The 22962-nt window shown below is 33.4% G+C and overlaps 1 protein-coding gene and 1 pseudogene across 1 annotated transcript; both read right to left on the bottom strand.

Moving 5' to 3' along the window:
- Positions 1-5522: 5522 nt before the first annotated feature.
- LOC137749465 (wax ester synthase/diacylglycerol acyltransferase 6-like) lies at positions 5523-10684 on the bottom strand (annotated as a pseudogene).
- Positions 10685-12394: 1710 nt separating this feature from the next.
- LOC137749464 (wax ester synthase/diacylglycerol acyltransferase 11-like) lies at positions 12395-19023 on the bottom strand. Its single transcript, XM_068489561.1, has 5 exons — positions 18841-19023; positions 15735-16289; positions 13781-14128; positions 13269-13406; positions 12395-12574 (listed from the first exon to the last, which is right to left on the bottom strand). The coding sequence occupies exons 1-5, from the start codon at positions 19021-19023 to the stop codon at positions 12395-12397; spliced, it is 1404 nt and encodes a 467-aa protein (XP_068345662.1).
- Positions 19024-22962: the final 3939 nt, after the last annotated feature.

The raw sequence follows: 22962 nt of genomic DNA on the forward strand, positions 1-22962 counted from the left end.
TTTGCCTGCAATCCCAATAAAAGTACAACAACTTCAACTATTGTCTTCTCACCTTATTCCTCCGGTAAGGGCCTATCCCATTCAAAAATACACAGTTATGTGCCGTAATTTACGATTCCAATGGATTAAATTTTGACATGGGCAAATTTCGACAGCATCTCCTTACAATTCTTCAAGTGCACGCAGTAGATACATAATATCCACTGTGTACTCGAAGAACATTAGGAAATGTTACCAAAATTTCCACTATCGAAACCTAATCTATGAACCGCAAACTACAACACATAACTATGCATTCCCAAACTGTCCAAAAAATGGGACAATCCAATAATTAATTGGACCGCAAGCATGCTTTTGCATCCATGCACAAAATCCAACTAACTCTCAAACGAGAAACTAAGCTTTTCTTGAAAAAAAAAGTGTACGAAGTTAAGTTGTATTAACTTCGTACAACACAAAACAATTTTGTAATTGATGTACAAAAATATGTGCATACAAATAAATTAAATCACAATAATTAGTGAAACTAAATAAAATAGATACAAAATATTAATCCTTGTAAACTATAATGTTGATGGCCTTAGTTTTTATTTGTTTATACTAATTATATCATCGAATATACATATTCTAGTTAGTTACACTCGAGTAATTTTGGTGGTGAGATAAATGTACTGTTAGAATATGAACACAAGTGTAAGCGTATTTTGGCTACATATTGGTTTTAAAAAATCTTATTGAAAGATGTTTTGGTTGTCTTCAAGTTTACAAAGGATTGAGACTAAAAATGAATCCTAAATTACTTACTTGTATTAAAATTGGAAGATGATATTGAGTTTCTACAAGGATTTAATAAGAGAATCATAGCCATTGTTTATCTACATAAGTATGGCATATGCTCACAAAAATCAACCCGCTCATTATTGAACTTAAACCTATTGTCTTAGCATTGAGAATTTAATAGTGATGATAAGATTAGCTTTGAAGATCATGGCTTTTGTAGGTTTTCTATATAATTCTTAGTTGCAACACATTGCATTTACCCTCAATTCAACCGTATAGCACAAATTAAGGAAATTTCAAGGGGAAACCAACATTTCTTACAATTTCTTCTATGTAAATATATAAGTTAACCTCGATAAAGTATTCAAATGAAGCCCAAACAAGTCTTCAACAATATATCTACAATCTCACTCCTTTTAATAGGTAAAATTAATAAAGATTACTTCAAAATTCAATCTCACAAAACTCCACCATTACCAAAAAAGGGCATAGCAAGTAAGCAAAGGTACATATACAAAAATCCCATATGCAATATGAAAAAAAATACCTTCAAATTCGTTCTTCAATGATAATTGTATACAAAAATCCTGTACAAAACAAGTTTAGTAGTTTTAGTTTGAATTCTCAATTCAAAGTTGCATATACAAAATCAAATTGCTTACCGGATACAAATAGATTAAGGAACGGAGAGAATTGGAGAACGTTTAGAACAGAGATGGGGGAGGGAGGTAGCTGCTGCAACTAGTTTGCAGTTTCTACCACCCAAACTGATTAAGTAAAGGAAAAAAAAGTCGTTGACTTTGCGTGACGTATGTGGCGTCGCGCAAAACAGCTTTGCGCTTTTGCGTGACGCCACATACGTCACGCAAAGATGTTTTGCGCGACGTAACGCAAAGATGTTTTGCGCGACGTAAGTGCACGTGCGTCGCGCAAAGCTGTTTTGCGGGACTCACGTAGCCCTGCGTCACACAAAGTCAACAGAAAAAGCGGTAAACCTTACTTGCTTTAGCGCCAAAATCTTGCTTGCGCGACGCATTTAGTTGCCTCGCGCAAGTTTTCGTCGCGCAAACATGTTTTTTTTCTAGTGTAATGCAGTAATTATGTTTGAATGCTCCACTACTTCACTGCACGAAAGCATATTTAACCATAAAGAAGTGAAGAGAATGTAGACAAGGAATTTATATTAGTAATGCAAACCACTAAATGAAACACATATATGCCCACTATTGATTAATAGTCCAAGTCCGTAATCCCTATTTAAGCTTGCCAAAATGAAACTCATAATGAATTATGGTAAGTATACATATGTGCACGTCTAAGTTAGATGATTGAAAATAATAAGAAATTGTTGTGATGGACACACACCCACTATTTATAAAATAAGCACTTAAGAAATATAAAAATATCTAAAACAATACATCCTTGGCACGCACGTTAGTACGTGCAGAGAGGCTAGTTAACAATAAAATAAAAATACCCAAAAGAAAAAACTAATGTGGAGAACAATCGCATAAAAATAGCCCACAATGCTAAATCTAACACAACAGTAAGCCAAGATTATAATTAAAACTCTAAATTAACCCAACCCTAAATCTTGATTGCCATTATGAATTCACATTGCCGTAGAACTCGTCGTATCTTGAAATGAAGAACATGTGGATCAATTGACAGATCAATGGACTAGAACTTGATGAGGGTAAATCCAATTGATCAGGACTCAGATCATAGAGGCATTTTACATAATTTATGCACAACCCATAAATTGATCAGGACTCAGATCAATTGATGATTAATCCATATGTTCTTTATTTCAAGATACGACGAGTTCTACGGAGGTGTGAATTCATAGTGGCAATCAAGATAGGGCTGGGTTAATTTAGAGTTTTAATTATGGTCTTGGCTTTCTGTTATGCTTAAACTTAGCAATGTGGGCTATTTTTATGCGATTGTTCTCCACATTAGATTTTTCCTTTGGGTATTTTTATTTTATTGTTAATATCTTGATGTCTTGTCGAAGTCTTCGGTCTACGATTAAAGTTTATCAAACTATTAATTCAATTAGGGATGTTAACTGACCATAAGTAGGAATGTGTTTGGTTACAAAGATGGTAAAGTCCTCAGATTGACAGATGTTTTCAAATTATTGAGCCACATAGATTGATGCAAGATAGAAGATGCAGGATAGAATCAAGGGTATCGAGGAGAGGGGAATAGATGATCAGGGATTCGCTCAACCAGGGGCAACGGAACTTGCTCACGTCACTAATCATGGATTCACTCACACGATCAAACCAAATGCTTGATTTTATAAGGAGAAACAACTTACTTCAAATGCACAAAGCAAATAATATTTTAATTCATTCAAGTCTAGCAATGGCTTCTAATACATCAATATTGAAAGGAACTAAAGATAAAGAAGTATAAATAGACCACAACTTCCTAAGAAACTCTCTAAAAATGACTTAACAAGTTACTATGTCATTAAAATAAATCACAATGCCATTATTATTTGAATTTCCAATGCCAACAAGAAGTTTTCAATTTTTTTTTTCTTTTTTTTTTTTGAGCCTTTGCTCCTGCATCATTCTCCCCTTCTCGAAGAAAACTCATCCTCGAGTTTCATTTTGTCTTCCTTGATCTTTGGGATGTCCTTGCAGATTCTTCCACAATAACCACAACAGTAAAATGAAGTTCACGACGATCAAAGTGTTCCAAGCCACAAAATATTCAAGAAAAGACCATTTCCCCATTCTTTCAAACATTGTAGGCCCTGGTTCCTTCTTTTTGATTGAAAATGACCTCTAACCACTAGAATGCATCTTGAAACCCCTTAGAAAGTTCTTTGTGATAAATCTGTAAATCCAACCTATCTCTAAATCCCATTCAGTTTTGTCTTCATAACTGCAACTTATCACATGAGTGGCCTCTTTAAGCATCACCGATGGGCTTGAAGAAGGAGGGACACTGCCTTGTTCCATCCATGTTGAAGTCACAAAAATTGTAGACTATCTGAAATTCTTTTCAAAATTCATTTGGGACATCAGTAGCACTTTGCCATCATCCATTCCTGTAGGTTTGAAGCATCTCCATTTGCATCATGCTTGGAGTACCTTGAAAGATCCTTGTAGCATCCAAAAGACGAATAGAATTAACAACTTACCATCTGATGCATGCAAGGCTGTCTATTATTAACTTCATTCACAAAAAGATTATTGGCTTCGTTTTCATCAACGTACTCATCGTAAATCGGTGGTGAATTCCAATCGAAAAAACTAATCTCTTCAATGATGTGATCTTGAAACGAATTGATAATCATAGCCATGATCTTCAATTCCAGCGGAAAACCTACTTTGATGTCACTTGATGTAGGACATAACCAAGGGTATTGAGAAGAGGGGAATAGATAACCTGGAATTCGCTCAGGGGCAATGGAACTTGTTCACGTCGCTAATCATGGATTCACTCGCACGACCAAGCCAAATGCTTGATTTTAGAAGGAGAAACAACTCATTTCAAATGCATAAAACAAATAATATTTTAATTCATTCAAGTCTAGGAATGGCTTCTAATACATCAATATTTAAAGGAACTTAAGATAAAGAAGCATAAATAGACCACAACTTCCTATGCCTTTATTATTTGAATTTCCAATGCCAACCAGAAGTTTTCAATTTGTTTTTTTTTTTTTTTTTTTTTTTTTTTTTTTTTTTTTTTTTTGGAGCCTTGGCTCCCGCATCATAGATGGTCAGTGAAAATAATAATGACTGGTCAGTACCCATGTATTGTCCTTCCCATTGTACATTGACGACGTGACCTTTAATGGTACACGTGCTTTCTCTAGTCAGTAAGGAGATTCAGAACTGACCATGTGGGTTCGGAACCTCGTGTGTTGGAAGTCTTGAGTCAATCAGTTTTTTATAGAGAGAGAGAATGCGTGTGCGCTGTGTGCGTGCGTGCGTGTTGTGTATTAGTGCAGCTGGTTATATATATAAATTTTATGAACTGATGAAACTGAGATTAACTTACTAGCATATATTGTATTGTTGTCACTCGTCTCGCTACAATACACCATTCTACAGTGTAGGTTTTTTTTTTCTTCGCAAAGTTACAAATAGCAATTTGATGCGAGTTACTTCGAGTTTTGTAGCGGCCTTGGTGGGCAGTCTGCTTAGAGAATGGAGTTAGTAACCTTCAGGTTATGATGAGTTTATTTGAATACCTATTTTTCATGTATGTCGAGATATATATTACTTTGAGAAGTGGAAGCCAGACAAGCTAACATAGTTTAAAAATAAAGTAGCATGAAGCGCCAATGGAGAAGAATCATGTCATACTAAAGTTGAAGAAGACAAGCTCATATTAGTAAAATTGTCCGTAACTAGTTGATTCTACGTTTGTTGTACCACCACGTCCTAATGCCACTTGTCGATCTTAAACATATCTCGACATCGAGGCATAACATCTTTTATCATTTCACACAACTAAAAGTTTAAAAGAATAATTGAAGTTAATGGTGGGTGAACTCAGATAAAGATGACATATTAATAAGAATACTCGCAAAATAATACTCTCAAATACACACCAAGTAATAACAAAACAATAGTTATTAACCAACTATTACAAATGTAGTATTATTTTGTAAGATTTCAATTATTTGTTACCCAAAATTTTAAATTTCAACGAAAATGTGCAGAATAACACTATAATTTGTCACGTGTAATGGTAGAATTTCAAATCTATAACTATTTTTCAGTGCTATTTTGCATAGGGTATTTGTCCGAGGCATTGGATATCATATCTAGGGCGTTTTCCATGCACAACTTCAGTTTTTTTGTGGATCTATGGTGCCTTTTTTCATTGTTAAGGCAAGCCTCACCTTTCCCATATAACTTAGAACTGATATGTCAAGATCCTGCAAGTACACGTAACATACATACATACACACACATAACATGTCTATGCTATTATTAAGAAAACACACCCTTATATATATATGTGTGTGTGTGAAAGTATGTTTATATAAATTTGAGTTTTATATGCATCTATTTTGAAAACAAAACGATGCATATTGTTTCCAAACTTTTGAGACCCTGTGGCTTACCTGAGGTGATCCAACTACCATAAAGTATAATTCCTTAAAGGAAAACTAATGAAAATGACTTGAAAATTTTGAGTTTAATGATAAGGACAAAATAAGGGGTAAAGTGAATAGTACCAGGATTGACTTTTTAGTGTAAAAATATGATTTTTCGTTAAAGTAAACAGTACCGTGAACTTTTTGTTAAAACTCCCATCCTTTAATTGGATGGTTTGCCAAACATTTGTTCCACAGGCCCAATCATATTTGTGATTACCATGCTTGATCAGTTCTTTAATGTTCTACGGATGTATCTTGATGCTGCCTGCACAACAAGTAGCACTCTAAATTTGTAAACAAATATTGTACATATGTAATATCACATGCATTTTCTTAGGGTTCGTTTGGTGAATATAATTGGATGGAATAGATACTAAACTAAGGGTACGTTAAAAGGAGAAATTATATAATTATGGTCACCTAGAGAATTAAAGATGGATTACTTATGAAGAAAACTTGTTCATTCCAATTCTCCATAAACTAGAAGGATTAGAAGAAATGAATTTTCTTCAAAACTAATTATGTTCTGATCCCTTCCAAATGAAATTCATTCACTTCCACCTTCAATATGTTGGAAATTATATATTATAATATATAATTTTAATAATTGAATGAAAAATATTTTTAACCAATTTCTTAGAAAGGTTATGTTGTTTAGGTGTATTCCCTTGATAAGTGATGTGTACTTATAGATGAAAGTTTACATCTCTTTAATAGTAGAAATTGGATTCTATATAAACCCATGAAACAATTGGTATTAAAGATAGAAAATTAGAGTTGATTTTTACTCTTGAAAGTAAGATTTCGCCACTTTGTTTCTCTCATGCTTCATGTGTCAAATTCCGAGTCATGTCTTGAGAGTATAGAATATATAAGGTTTGCCAGAGTCCGAAGATTGAAGTGCTTTGACTTCGGATTATAGATTGTTGAATCCTGGGAGATGGACGCTTACCGAACTACAAGCACAAGAGTAGGGGCGAAATTCTATCTTTAATTAGGACATTGCATTTATGCAAGCCTCAATCTTCAAGTTTGTCAGTTTTTCTAACTTTATTTCTAGTTGTTTATATTAATCTTGTATACTATTTAGATTGTTATTTTCTTTATGATTATTATCATTGGAATTCTTGTGTTATTTTCATATTTTTTAATATTGCTCCAACACAATATACCTTAAAATTTAAGAATTCTCTATTTTAATCTAATCATGTGCAACAAACGATTCCTTGATTTACTAACCTCGTGGCCTCCAAACCTGTTTAACATCTTCAATAGCCCACTAGTCAAATAAATAGCTAAAGAGTTTCTTTTCTTCTTGATTATTTTCTGTGTCTTCCAGACGAAATCAAGCGCATTTGAGAGTTCAGTCAACTTGGGAATGGAAACCTGCAAGAATGTAAAACGATTCCCCCATGGGCTCTTGCTGTCGGGTTTGATCATTTCTTTAATCGACATATAATTCCCCATGATCCTTGTATTCAATAAAACCAATGTTGTGCTATGCGCTTCCCCTGAGCTTTGGTTCATCTCTTGCATATATAGTCGAGAGCCAAGAAAGACCATCCCGGTAAGAACGTCATTTATCGTCTGTGATAATAAATAAGTTAACTATGTTACAATTTATTTTGAATTTGACGCTATGGTGTTTAGTGATTTGCATGTTGTGTGTGTATTTTATTCTATTTTTTGTTAGTCTCCATTTTTTAAACCACAGTATATGTAAGAGATTTTTGTTACTAGCCATTAAAAGATCTATATAAATCTGTAATGTATGGGGAGTCTAAGGACTGAAAGTTCCCATTTTAACTGTTTCACCTTGAGCTTCAACAATATCAAGACCATTATGGTGAAATTAATTTATTATAAATTATGTGTTATTTGAAAGGATAGTTAAACATATTTGAGCATTGAGAATCTGATACAGCGGAAAAGGTTAATTTTGAAGATCATGGTTTCATGGCTTCTTCATTAGCTTCAATGGGTCAGATTAATCTTACTTAGTTAGGAATTTAGGATGAACAAGGCAGATTGACTTTGCAAAAAGAAAAAAGAATTAGGCAGATTTTGACTTTCTTAAGTAAATATACTCTAAATTTTAGTGGCTAATAATAATCACGCACAGGCATTCAGATCTTTTTAGGTTTACATTATGGCATTAAGATTGACTTGCAAGCAGACAGTTAGCCTAGCTAGTATTTATTCAGTTTAAGTCTTCTGTGCCCTCATCCTATGAGCGCACAATCCCTAAATTATATTCAGTTTCAAGAATATATGGCTTAAAAAGAAGTGACAGCATATCCTTTTTGTTTCTCGATCAAATGGCAATGGAGATTTTTGAAAATTTAGAAGAAAAGTATCATTAGACTAGAAAAAAGTTAAGTGTTGCAAGATCAATGTTTAATTTTCAAAATAAAATTTAAATATTTATTATCAATCATGACTTTAATGTTTAAATTAACAGGGATTTTTTTTTTTTTTCTTTTTATCAACAGGAGATGGAAGTTCAAACATGAAATCTTATTCCCGTGTTTCAGAAAGGAAAAACACACCCACATGCATAAACCAAAATACTGCAGAAAAAACCTGAGACTTACCACTACAAGCCTGCTCTTAATTAATCTGATTTGATCAAGAGAGATTGTCATAGTTGATAATGTACTTCGCTCGCACTCAAGTCCGTTATTCGAGGATTTTATTGGTGATTGATCATCTTCCCCAGTGATGCTCTTTAAAATGCCCCACCAAATATCGGATGTAGTGTTCAACAAGGATGAGAAAGTTTTGGTCATAACATTTTCTTTCTTTGATTTTGATGGCTGCCGTGAAGGAAAAGTTAGGGGAAGAGAAGGATTGTCAGCCTTTTGTAGACAGGAGAGAAGAGTGCCCATGAGAGAGTAGCCATCACCTAACACATAGTGCAACTTGAATACTACATTACCAGCTGCATTGCTATTTTGGTACTTTATAACATGAATTTCCCACAGTGGTATGTCTTGTGGAAATTTTTTGTTGCTACGTTTGAGATATAGTCATCAAAATACTCGTCATATGATTCATTCGACAAGTTGGAAGGGAAGACTGGAGTTTTAACATGGTCTTCAAGCTTCACTTCAACCTTTTTCCATTGTTTCTTTCCATTTTTTTCAATCTGTTTCCAAATTAAATAATTACTGCTCATGAAAAAGAGCACATCATGTAAAGAGTACTTCAAACGTCCTAAAAAACATTTAGCCCACGTCCTATAATGATGCAAATACCATAATGATCTAGTACAAGGCTTAATTAGATCTAAAACTTATCAAGCTTAATTAGGGATATCATTCGATGAGACTAAATCGGCACTTTACAAGTTTATGTGGTGCAAATATGACCTATACATTAGTCCATACAAGGGTTCTCATATTCATCATGTCATCAATTTTAATACATTAGGGGTATCTGTTCAATATTATGGTTTGGTTTAGTCTTATTGCTTAGTAAAAATTAATATGTCGTTGTATAAAACAAAACAAAAACCCCATTTTGGTGCAAAATAAAATTTATATATATATATATATATATATTAATACTTCATGACCTTGTCAGAAAGTCATCCCAAACCTAAAAAGTGTGAAATGTAGTTTGCCCTATAAACTAAATGCATATGTGGAAAATATTGAAAGAAAAAAAAAAAAAAAAAAGATTGTATTTGGACCCAAAAATCGTTTACCTAGTCAAGAGGAATTCTACTATTCTAAACATCTCTTTTATTATTATTTTTTTTTGTGTTTTTTGACAAAGCATTTGTTTTTTTTTTAATATAATGACATATTTTCACTATGGGGTGCAGAATAAATTTATCTAATTAGCCATACATGAGTTTCAAACCTAAAACTTATCACTTACAAATGAAGAAAATATCACTAAACCATATTATTAAACAACTTGATAATACGATATTGTAAGACCTCTTACAACTTAAGAGGTCTTTCATTGAACTTGAAATACCATTGGCCACCTCACTTCTCCATAGCGTTTGTTGTAGGTAGATAACGCTTTACCACAATGACAAAATGTAATCATTCATGCATATGTACACTAGGTAGATTTGATTTTCACCGATCTTCTTCCCCTTAACAACTAACAATTTAACCCACTAACACTATCGTTGTCAAAAAAATATCACAATGATGTAGCAAACTGGCTTAAATGCATCAGCCTTCTCTTAATCTTCACTACGACCTAGTAATATTGTTGCATAAAAAAAATTGAAAAAAAAAAAGCTAGATAGTTGTATCATCAGTACTACAATCTAATGATATTTATATTCGCTTATAACTGATAAGTTTTAAGTTTGACACACTTTGATAGTTTATTGTGATGATTAACTTAATCACCAACCTTCAAGTAAAAATTCAAACAAAAATTGCTTTTGGAAATCGTGTTTAATAAGTAAAGGGAAGGAAACAAAAAACATCACAGAGAGAGAGAGAGAGAGAGAGAGAGAGAGAGAGAGAGAGAGAGAGAGAGAGAGAGAGAGAGAGTGTGTGTGTGTGTGTACCATGATAGAGGACAAGCGTGGGTTGATGGGCAGGAACACATTCACCATGATAGAGGAGAAGCGTGGTTTGATGGGCAGGAACAAATTCTCAAGCAATGATAGAGTTTGAGAGTCAGCAATTGGAATTTCACATTCCAAAACACCAAGAATTGATATCAATAAAACAGAGCTGTTGAAATAGTGGCCAGTACGGCTCACTGGCTCCAGTCCTCTTCCCAAATCTCCATCTTGGTTTATGTTCAAATTTTGCTTTCCCTTTTTCTCCCCCAAAACTCGAAATTCTATAGCTTTTCAATTTGCATGATCGGCTATGTATTTATATTTATATTTTATTTATATGGAATAAAGTGAACAGCAAACGGATGTCTTTTGTGTTGTCACTGTTAATACCGTTGCACAGAAAAAATATCTTCTTAATAACAGGTCGCATATAATTTTGTTTCCTTGTCAGTGTTAATTAATACCGTTGAAACTTTTTGTTTAAGAGGAGCTGTATCACTAATACAGGTTTACGTCAATCTTACGTCAATTTTACGTCAATATGGGATTTTCATAGACTTTCAAAGTAAAACTCTCCATGAACTTTGATATCTCACAGTTTTACGTCTATTTTCGTGTCAATAATATAAAATATTGTGTCAAAAATATGATGTGAGAGATAATTTATGGAGAGTTCAACTTTTAAGAATCTCTTTAGTATTTCTCTACATATATAGTTTGTGAAAACTTTGCCAACAATATTAGAGCATCTTTAATGAACTCCCTATATGTGATTTTAACTTAAATTTAAAAAGAAGTTGAAAAATTCTTCTCCAATCAGACTTTTTATCCTGCTTCTAGAACGACAAAAGCTTGGTTCCCAATTCCATGTCCCTTCCCATGTCTCCTATATAATATTTCAACACATAACCTCTAACATAACCTGTCAAACTTGAGGTCAACATTCTTATATTACCAGCCTCAGGCGCCGATGGCAATCGTGAGGGAAAAGTTAGGCAAAAAGAAGGATTGATAGCCCTTTGTAGACAGGAGATAAACTCGCCCACGAGAGAGTAGTCATCACCTAATGCACGGTGCAAACTTGAATATTACAGTACAAGCTGCACTGCTATTGGGGTACTTTATAACATGAATTTCCGACCGTGGTTGGTCTTGGGGAATCTTTTTGTTGCTATGTTTGAGATCTAGTCATCAAAATACTCGTCATATGATTCATTCAACAAGTTGGAAGGGAAGATTGGAGTTATAACATGGTCTTCCAGCTTCACTTCAACCTTTTAATATCCACCGTTTCTTTCCATTATTTTCAATCTATTTTCAAATTAAATAATAAGTAAATTGTTCATAGAATGAATCATGTGAAGAGTACTTCAAAAGAAACTTGAAACGTCCCAAATACTTGGATGTTGTGCAATACTTAGGTCTAAAATTTATCAAGCTTAGGAATAGCACACGATTTAGCGGCATGTTTTTTTTATTTTACTGACAATGGCATGTTATAAACAAAATATGCTCGTACACTTAGTTCGGTATTTGATTCATATGACAGTGTGTTTGTGTGGCTTAGCCCAAACTGCAATATACAAGTAGAATGACACTCTTTGACAGCAAGCAGTGTCAACTTCGAAGAGGAATTGACAACAAATTAACCAACTAGTGTCCATACTAGAATGAATTTTATGCACAACACTACTAGTGAAGCTACCAAAAATAGGGAGTAAACCCAAGAGGAGCCAAGAACACACCAACTTAAAAACTAAGATACTCACTAGGAGAGACTCAAAAATAACCTCACTAGGGAGGCACTTATTGACGAAATACTGAAACAAAACAAATTTGAGCAATCCATAAGAACAAGAAAGAGGAAGGTGAGGGGAAGGAGGGAGCAAAAGTCTTGCCAACTATGAATTTTTTAGATCTACGGTTTTGGTAGAGTTTCAAACGTGTGACTGTTCTTCAGTGCTATTTTGCATATAATTTATGTCTGAGGCGTTGAATATCATATCGAGGGCATTTTCCATGCACAACTTCAACTTTTGTGGATCTATGATGCCTTTTTTCATTGTGAAGACAAGCTTCACCTCTCCCATATAACTTAGGATTGATATGTCAAGGTCCTGCAGGTCCATGTAAATTGTGTTACCTATATATATGTATATTATATATCTACTATCATTAAGAAAACATACCTCACATATATATATATATATATATATATATCTACTATCATTAAGAAAACATACCTCAAATATACATATACATGTATATATATTTATATATGAAATTATATTTATATTAAATAATGCTTTGTAGTTAAATTTTTAAAAATACAATAAATTCATTTACTCAATGAAGATGCAAAGATGCATTCTTTCATCATAAAAATGTAAAGCTTTATTTGTTGTTTTCATTTTGCAAAACAATTCTTCAAATATCATTTCGTAAAATGCTACTAGAAGAGCCCTAAACGAACAGGACAATCACAAAAACACCACATAGCCCTTTGTTTATCAACCAAACTTTAGGGAGACCAGATATTCTGCACCTAAAATTGGTGTGACCTCTATGTGTCCCCAATAAGTGTTTGACATGTATTAAATTTATAACAACAAAATTAAGCCAAGATATATAATAAATACACGTCAGTCACTTATTTGGGTCATAGGGAAGCCACACCCATTTTAAATGCAGAAGATCCATCTCAACTTTAGGTTGTTATGTAAATGATTAGGAAACGGAACGATGAATATTATTGTTTCCAAAACTTGTGAGACCGTACGTGTGTGCATGATGTAGTAATATCTGGTTTACCTGAGGTGTCCCAACTACCAGAAAGTATAAGCCTTTAATTGGATGGTTTGCCAAAGACATTTGTTCCAGCGGGCCAATCATATTTGTGATCACCATGCTCGAGTTCTTTATTGTGCTACGGATGTATCTTGATGCTGCCTGCATCACCAGTAGCATTATAATTTTTTAAATAAATGTTGTATATATGAAATATCACGGGCATTTTTCTTGGGCTGGTTTGATGCACATGATTGGATGAAACGGATATTAAATTAAAAGTATGTTAGAAATAGAAATAATATAATTATGACCATCTACAGAATAGAAGATGGATTACTCATGAAGGAAACTTGGTCATTCTAATTCTTCATAAAATAGTAGGATTAGAAGAGATGAATTTTCTTCATAGCTAATCTTGTTCTGTTCCCTTCCAAACGAAAAATCAATAACATCTACCTTCAATACACCTTAAATTTTGAAAACTCTCCATTTCAATCCAATCATGTATACCAAACGAGTCCTTATTTACTAACCTCGTGGCCTCCAAACTTGTTCAGCATCTCCAATAGCCCACTAATGAAATAAGTAGCAAAAGAATTTCTTTTCTGCTTGATTATTTTTTGTGCCTTCCGGACGAAGTCAAGCACATTTGAGAATTCAGTCAACTTGGGAATGGGAACTTGCAAGAATGTAAAACGATTTCCCCATGGGCTCTTGCTGTCGGGTTTGATCATTTCTTCAATCGACGTATAATTCGCCATGATCCTTGTATTTAGTAAAACCAATGATGTGCTATGCGCTTCCCCTGAGCTTTGGTCCATCTCTTGCATATATAGTCGAGCGCCGAGAAAGACCATCCCGGTAAGAATGTCATTTATCGTCTGTGATAGTAAATAAGTTAACTATGTTACAATTTCTTACAAATTTGACAATATGGTGTTTGGTGATTTGCATGTTGTGTGTGTATTTTGTTCTATTTTTTGTTAGTCTCAATATTTTAAACAACGATATGTAAGAGATTTTTGCTGCTAGCCATTAGAAGATCTATATAAATGTATAATGTATGGGGAGTCTAAGGGCTCAAAGTCCCCAAGTCCCCGATTTAACTGTTCACGTTGAGCTTCAACAATATCAAGACCATTATGGTGAAATTTATTGATAAATTATGTGTTATTTAGAGAATAGTTAAGAAAATTTGAGAATCATAGTTTCATGGCTTCTTCATTAGCTTCAATAGGTCAGAATATTCTAATTTGGAATTTAGGATGAAGTAGGCACATTGACTTTGAAAAAAAAAGAAAAAAGAAGGGGTTTTTGAATTTTAATCCTTCAAGAAGATTAAAATTAAAAAAAAAAACTTGGGGTTAGATTAATTATTGATTTTAGACCCTTAATGTGTACTTAATTCAAATTCATATTATATTTTTGTTTTTATATTTAATAGAATTTTTTTTTGTCTGTCAAAGTTTTTATATTTAATAGATAACTTATTTAATGTTATTACATTAAATTTTAAATTTATTATTATACAATTTTATTTAACTTTCTCCAATTAGTGTACCTAAACATCCATATCATAATATATTTTACTAAATTAGTGTACCGAAATGCCCGTACCTAAATATATTATAGTGAATTAGTGACAAATAAGAAAATATGTAAAAACATAGGTGTACCAAAATTCCGTACCTAATTATATGATACTAAACTAGTGTACCAAAATGTCGGTACCTAAATATATTATACTAAACTAGTGTACCGAAATGTCCGTACCTAAACATATTCCATTATATCGAAATGTTCGTACCTAAATATATTTTTATGAATAAGTGGCAGATAAGAAAATATGCAAAAACATAAATGTACCGAAAAATCTCTACGAAAATATTTTCTTATATAAGATGCCTACCATAATGAGTATTAAAATTTATAATATTTTCATAAAATTTAAATTCATAAAATTATAAATAAAAAAAGAAACATTGAATACATATGCTAGCATTAAATAGAGTCCAGTGACTAAAATTAATTTTTAATCTTGTATAAGATATTTTTCTAAACTTCATCTTATTTAGGGATTAAAATCTAGTTTTCTAAAAAAAGAATTGGCAGTTTAAACTTTCTTAAGTAAATGTACTTTAAATTTTAGTGGCTAATAATTAATAATCATGCCCACCATGCACGGGGTAGGATTTTGTCACGGCATTCAGACCTTTTTAGGTTTATATCAAGGCATTGAGATAGACTTGCAAGCAGACAGTTAGCCTAGCTAAACACATGTTCAGTTTAAGTATTCTGCATGCCCTCATCCTATGAGAGCAGAATAAATTTACATTCAGTTCCGAGGATAAATGGCTTAAACATATACTTTAGTTTTCAACAGGAGAGGAAGGTCAAACGTGAAAGCTTATTCCTATGTTTTAGAAAGAAAAAAGCACATATGTACAAGCATAAACCAAAATATTGCAGAGAAAACCTGAGACTTACCACTCCAAGCCTGCTCTTAATTAATCTGATTCGATCAAGAGAGATCATCATAGTAGATACTGTAATTGGTGCGAACTCAAGTCCATTGGTCGAGGATTTTATTGGTGATCGATCATCTTCCCCCACGATGCTCTTTGAAATGCCCCACCAAGAATCGGATATGGTGTTCAACAAGCATGAGAAAGTTGTGGTCATAACATTTTCACTCTTCGGTTTCGATGGCCGTCGTGAAGGAAAAGTTAGTGGAAGCGAAGGATTGTCAGCCCTTCGTAGACAGGAGATAAGAGCGCCCATGAGAGAGTAGCCATCACCTAACGCATGGTGCAACTTGAATATTACGTTACCAGCTGCATTGCTATTTGGGTACTTTATAACATGAATTTCCCACAGTGGTTTGTCTTCTGGAAATCTTGTTGTTGCTATGTTTGAGATATAGTCATCAAAATACTCGTCATATGATTCATTTGACAAGTTGGAAGGGAAGATTGGAGTTTTAACATGGTCTTCAAGCTTCACTTCAACCTTTTTCCATTGCTTCTTTCCATTATTTTCAATCTGCTTCCAAATTAAATAATTATTAATTGTTCATGAAAAAGAGTACATCATGTAAAGAGTACTTCAAAAGAAACTTCAAACGTCCCCAGATACATTTGGCCCACGTCCTATAATGATGCAATATTACGTACCATAATGATCTAGTACAATGCTTAGATCTAAAACTAATCAAGCTTAGGGATATCATTCGATGAGACTAAATCGGCACTTTATAAGTTTATGTGGTACAAATATGGCTTATACATTAGCCTATACAAGGGTCTTGTGTTCACCATATCATCAATCGAACGAAGGATTGAGTATAACTCCCACATCGGAAAATTGAGAAAATAAAATACAATATATAAATGTTTGGTTCCACTCCTAATATCACGAAGGTCTTTTGTGATAAAACTCAATGCCTAGCAATAAGTGGTTTAGTTGAGACGAAATCAATGTTGTTAGAAGTGGGCCATCTGACATGACCAAACAATCAAACCGACCAAACCCATCAAGTGATACAATTTTAATTTTTAATATATTATGAGGCATCCACTTAATATTATGGTCTGATTGTATTCCTTAGTATAAATTAATATATCGTTGTATAAACAAATTCCTTTTGGTGAAAAATAAAATAAAATAAAGGGATACTTTGGATGCGGTCTCTAATCTTTAACATTCTTAGATTAAAATTTTAGTAGTATTCAAAGTTTGATCAAGGTCCCTTGACTTTGTACACCTCATTATATTACTATTAATATTTATATATTTATAGTTTTGACATTAATTGTTTGATATTTTATGAGATTTATAATCCTATAAATTTAAAATCCCTCATTATAATACTATTAGAAAGGGTTACAATAAAAACATTCAAACATTTTGATTGCATAAATGCATAAAAACTATGTAAAAATAAGAAATAATAAATGGCAAAAGAATGAATCCATAGTGTTAAAAAAAATTGGTACATTTCACATATAACAAAGTGGTACATTAATAAAGAAGAATGGGTACATTATAAATAAATTAGCGTACATATAACAGATTAAAAATTATGAGTACAAATGAATTTTTAAAAATATAGGTGCTAAAAGAAATTAATACATGGGCACAAAATAAAACTAAAAAGAAAATACTACAAATTAAAAAAAAAGTGCAAATTAAAAGTGGGTACAAACTAAAAATATAAATATATGATACAAAGTTTAGGCATAAAACATAAATATACCATATGTAATTTTTCTATCATTGATCAAATATACAATGTCATGTGATGGTATACACATAGGTACAAACACAAATAAAACTTTAACAAATATGGACACAAAAGGAAACTAATATATGAGTACAAATTAAAAATGAAAAGAAAATTGGTACAAATTAAAAAATATTTGCAAATTAAAATAGGTACAAACTAAAAATAAAAATATATGATAACAAATTTAGCCATAAATATAAATATACTAATTGTAGCATTTTTAACACTAAAGGAATATATTTAAAAATAAAAATATTTTATTATTCAAATAAGTAATGATGTTATTAATACCCAAGGACCTTAATCAAAAATTCAAAATGAATAGGATTTTAATCAATGGAGTAACAAAAAGAAGGATCTTAACCTAATTTTCATGACTTGTTTGAAAATCACCCCAAACCTAAAAGGTGTGAAATGTAGTTTGCCCTATGCCCACATGTGTAAAAAATTGAAAGACAAAAATAAAAGAAATCGCATTTGACCCAAAAAAAAAAATGTTTACTTAGTCAAGAGGAATTCCACTATATTTTTGAACATCTCATGTTTTATTTTTCTGGTTTTTTTACAATGCATTTTTTATATTTAATGACACATTTACACTAAGGGGCTAGAGAATAAATTTATTGAATTAGCCATACATGAGAACTAAACCTAAAACCTATTACTTACAAATAAAGAAAATATCATTATACCATATTACTAAATAGCTTGACAAAGCGATATTGTAAGACCTCTTACAATTGAAGAGGACTTTCATTGAATTTGTAATACTCGTGGCCATTTCATTTCTCCTACATCACTCGCAGGTGACACTTCATCGCAATAGCGGAAAGAAATCATGCCCATGCACCTAGTGCAGGTTTAATCTCAACTGATCTCTCTTCTCCCAAAACAACTAATAATTTAACCCATTAATGCTATTGTTTGTCCAAGAAAAAAAAAAAAGTATCACTCTGTCGTAGCGAATTGGCCTAAACACATTAGTCCTCCCTTAACCATCACTACAATCTAGTGATATTGTTGCATAAAAAAATTGAAAAAAAGCTAGATAGTTTTGTCACTAACACTATGTACGATCTATGAGACTTACATATAACTGACAAGTCTTAAATTCGATTGACTTTGATAGTTTATTGTGAGGATTAACACAATCTTCAACCTTCCTAGTAAAATATTGAAACAAAATTTGCTTCTGAAAAGTTGTTTAATAAGTAAAAGGTAGGAAACAAAGAGTATGAGAGAGAGAGAGAGAGAGAGAGAGAGAGAGAGAGAGAGAGAGAGAGAGAGAGAGAGAGAGAGAGAGCGTACCATGATAGAGGAGAAGCGTGAGTTGATGGGGAGAAACACATTCTCAAGCAATGATAGAGTTTGAGAGTCATCGATTGGAATTTCAAATTCTAAAACACCAAGAATCGATATCGACAAAACGGAGCTTTTGAAGTAGTGGCCAGTAGGGCTCACTGGATCTAGTCCCTCTCCCCCGATCTCCATCTAATCCCTCGTTCCAACTAACTTGAAATTGTTAAGCATTCATCAACGTGCATGGGCTATGTATTTATAGAGTAAGCGACCAGCAAAACCTTCTCTTTAGCCTCTCAGTCTCATGCTTCCACCTACTTAACTAGACCTAACAGAGTTAATTGGCACCACCCTCCATACAATTACAAATAATTCCCAAACCCCCCACCCCCCAAACAACCAATTACTAATAATTGCGCACCACCCTCCATTAAACAGGAGGTTCAATTACAATTAATTGCCCAATTGCATAAATCTTCCCAGCAACAACCCAACTAGTCTTCTCTCAAAGCATTTCCACCCTTAAAAAGTCATCGGGCTATAAGCAATTTAATCCCCCAAATGAATAGTAACTATCTTTACTACACAGTAATTGTCCAAGTACATCTCTACCCCTAAACTAAATAGTCCAGGTAATTCGTATTAAAATATTATTAATTTTTTTTATAAAATAATAAAAGATAATTTTATTTTTAATTTTGGATGATAATAAAAGATTAGTTGAAAGTATTTGAAAATATTTAAATATAGTGTAAGGTGGAAAAACATGGTTAGATATTTATAGAAAGAAAAAGATTTTTTTTTTTTTTGTATTTTTATTTAATTTTTTAATTATAACTGACGTCAGTCTTGCATCACATGACTTAAGGGTTGGACTAGTCGACTTTAACCTAGGTGAGAGAATAGGCTCCCCAAAGCCCTGGAATAGCGTGGAGGAGTTTTTGGGGAAAGGAGGGGATTTGATCCATTATCCCCTAGGGATTTGAGAGGGGTGGAGGTGCTCTCATTTACGCCTACAAGCTAATAATGTAATTCACGGACTGACTCGTTATGGTTTGGCGGTTTTGGTGGTTTAGCGGTTTTGGTTGTTTAGCGGTTTTATGGCTGGCTTTTCTCAGCCTCTGTTTTTGTCTGTATTTCTTCCTCCTGAAAGTTGTCGTTGCAATAAGATAAAATCACTCTAGGTAAAATGAATTGAGTAACGGAAATGCTAAGTAGAACAACTGTAAGACTATATTTTTTGCCTCTCCAGAACAGTTAATCTATCTACTCATTCCGTCGATCTGTTCCTCTTCGGTGGAATTACATAGTGTTGTAGGAAAATTCTTGGTACATTGCTCAGCAAAACTTCAGAGTCTACAGTTCTTCGGCTTCGAGAGCATGTGAACCATGGCGTGTTCAGCGATTGACTAGAGGCAAGAAATTTAATTTCCTCAACCGTTCAGGGCAATATGTTTGGACCCAATTTTACACATTGGCTCCTGCGATCAAGGTCATTGAATGAAAGGGTTTAGACCATTGGATGAGACAAATATTAAGGTGATTTCAATTATTTTATATTATTACGGTTGTGATAACAATAATAATTATCTTCTAAATAATTAGGATTATCCTGGTATTTTATTGATAATTACCTAGACAAGGTGTTTGAATGCAATCACATTTGATTTAGGATATTGGTAGAATGTATCCGAAGTGAGTTGTAATTGCTTGAGATTTGTAAGCTGTTGGTTGGAACAAAATGTGGTGCCGAGGCCACTTAATTGGGAGCCTAAGATCATGCTTGTTGTTGCTAAGATCATGCATGTCATGCATGTTGTGGCTAGTTATTTGATGATTATCCTTTGGATAAAGGATTGAATTGGTTGGTCAGCAAAGGTAGGATAATGCTTCAAAGGTAGGATTGCAATTGAATTTTAATTTGCTTTATGATTGCATGGATGCATCTGAACAAACAAGTTAGAAGGGGAGTCTTTTGGTTACGACGCAACATTCAAGGGCCACATGATATTTCATTTGAAATTAGTCAGCGTGGAAGTGATTGGTATTATCAGGTGGAGCTGCATGGCTGAACAATTCAATCACTATAAGTATAAGACATTTCGCAATGTAAAAGGCCACCGAACACAATAAACAAACAACTCAAACGCTCTAGGTGAAACTTTCTCACAACCCTAAGAAAAATACTAATTATCCTAAACCCTTCGTTATTACATATTCAGTTCATTGGAACATAACTGGAGCCGTAGAACTAATCACTCTTGGAGTACCTTCAAGTTGGTGGAATAGCTAGCACTACTTCTAGTTCGGTCGGGTATCTACCCAAATCTCAACCGGCGAAAAGTCTTGCATTTCTGCGCCTAAAGATGTCATTTCATTAGTTTCTCGGTAAACTGAGGTGTTACCAAATTACTTCGTGTTTGGCACATTGAAAGCCAAATTATTTATTAAGCTTCACATTGATCTAGCAACCTTGTCTTCAAAATCTAGAACTCAAGGCTGAGACGTGTTCCTTTCTCGGCTAGAGTGGCTCAGGTGTAGAATTCAACAGCATATTCTATTATAACCAATCAAATGTCAAGTGTATAATATATAACAATTTGCACAGTTTTATTTCAAATGAAAAATTCAACAACAAATACAATATATCAAAATATAAACACTTCATGAAATTGTATATAAAATCATAAATCACTAACTTGTTCTTTGAAGATAGAGGCTTGCAAAAGCAATCTCCTAAGACAGAAATTCGTCCCTACACCAGTGCAGCAGTTCAATGGACGTCTATCTTGTAGGATACAACTATCTAACCCAAGTTCTTGCACTCGAACTTGGATTCTTGGCGAATTGGTTGTGGTGTTTCTCTGTGAAGTATGAAGGATACGATGGAATTGTTGTATCTGTTTCTGATTTGACGGACATATATATAATGGCGTAATAGAGCAGTTAAAACCATTCATATTTATCTTTAAGAACGGTTGTAACCGTTCATGTGATCAATTTTATCCTTTCAGAAAAAACTGAATGCAAAAATCAAAAACATAAAAACGATACTTGTGTTTTTCGTCCATCCGAGCCTAAGAGGCCCAAGGCCCATCTTTGACATTTAATATATGCACCCAAACCCTCCAAGTCTAAGGCCCAAGGTCCATCGCTTTGGCCCAATTCATTTCAAACTATAAGTGAGTGAACTCACTTATAAAAGTGAAGTTCTAAAAAGGTTTGGGCGATGTGGGACTTAGAGTCCCACATAAACACAAGTTCCAACAATACCCCACATTTTCTATTCAAACTCTAGCAATACCCCACATTTGAATAGAAAATAAGAAACTAGCTAAATTAGTAACATATTTCCAGAGAACTTAGATATGATACGCATCGAGATAGGTGTCTTTTGGACTTGAACCATCTTTAGTGAGTACTTATCGGATTTACCTAATGAAGCAGTGAATTTACTATCTTGAACTGATCATTCTTAATAGTAAAATCGAAACAATAAGTATCACACATATCACATCTTGACACACTTCAATTCATACGGTTGTGTTCATTTTGGTCCTGAACATATCCTGATTTCATGAGACCTTTAGAGAATTGTAGCCATACCAATTCTCAAAGATGCGACCCCACATCAATTTCATATGGGTAATGCTAATAAAGAATATCCTGCTCTATTTATCTTAACCATAAGATATTAGCATTATTAAGAATAGTTATTCACCTTATTCGTCATATAGGCAACACACTGTTTTCTATCATAAGAATGAGTAAAGATTGTGTGTTTCTTACTTTGAGTTTTCCTCAACTAGTTTTCCTATTGAATCTAGACCATGGGATCTCCAATTAGCTAGGTTAGGTTTCCGTCAAGTTATAACTCATTGAGTTGGCTTTAAACCCATTCCCCTCGATGTAATATAATCAATGGAAATAGTTCCATTCTTGAGTAGCTGTCTAATGGTCTTATGTCGTTGCCTTATATGTCTTGACTTCCCATTATATTCAGTGTTTTTGGCTCGACCTTGTGCAGCCATGCTGTCACAATGTATACATATTGCAGTCACACGCTTGGGCCATAATGGAATATCTTCCAGAAAATGTTTAAGCCATTCAGCTTCATCAACAGCTGTATCT

Source organism: Pyrus communis, chromosome 11 (assembly GCF_963583255.1).
Source record: "Pyrus communis chromosome 11, drPyrComm1.1, whole genome shotgun sequence".
In the NCBI taxonomy this organism is placed as follows: Eukaryota; Viridiplantae; Streptophyta; class Magnoliopsida; order Rosales; family Rosaceae; genus Pyrus; species Pyrus communis.

Excerpts from the sequence above, each read along its gene's own strand:
- LOC137749464 (XM_068489561.1), bottom strand. The coding sequence starts at position 19,023 with ATGGAGATCGGGGGAGAGGGACTAGATCCAGTGAGCCCTACTGGCCAC. Across the intron at positions 14,129-15,734 it reads TTAAGAGCAGGCTTGGAGTG|ACGATAAATGACATTCTTAC; the intron begins GTAAGTCTCAGG and ends TTACTATCACAG. Across the intron at positions 12,575-13,268 it reads TGGTAGTTGGGACACCTCAG|GACCTTGACATATCAATCCT; the intron begins GTAAACCAGATA and ends ATGGACCTGCAG.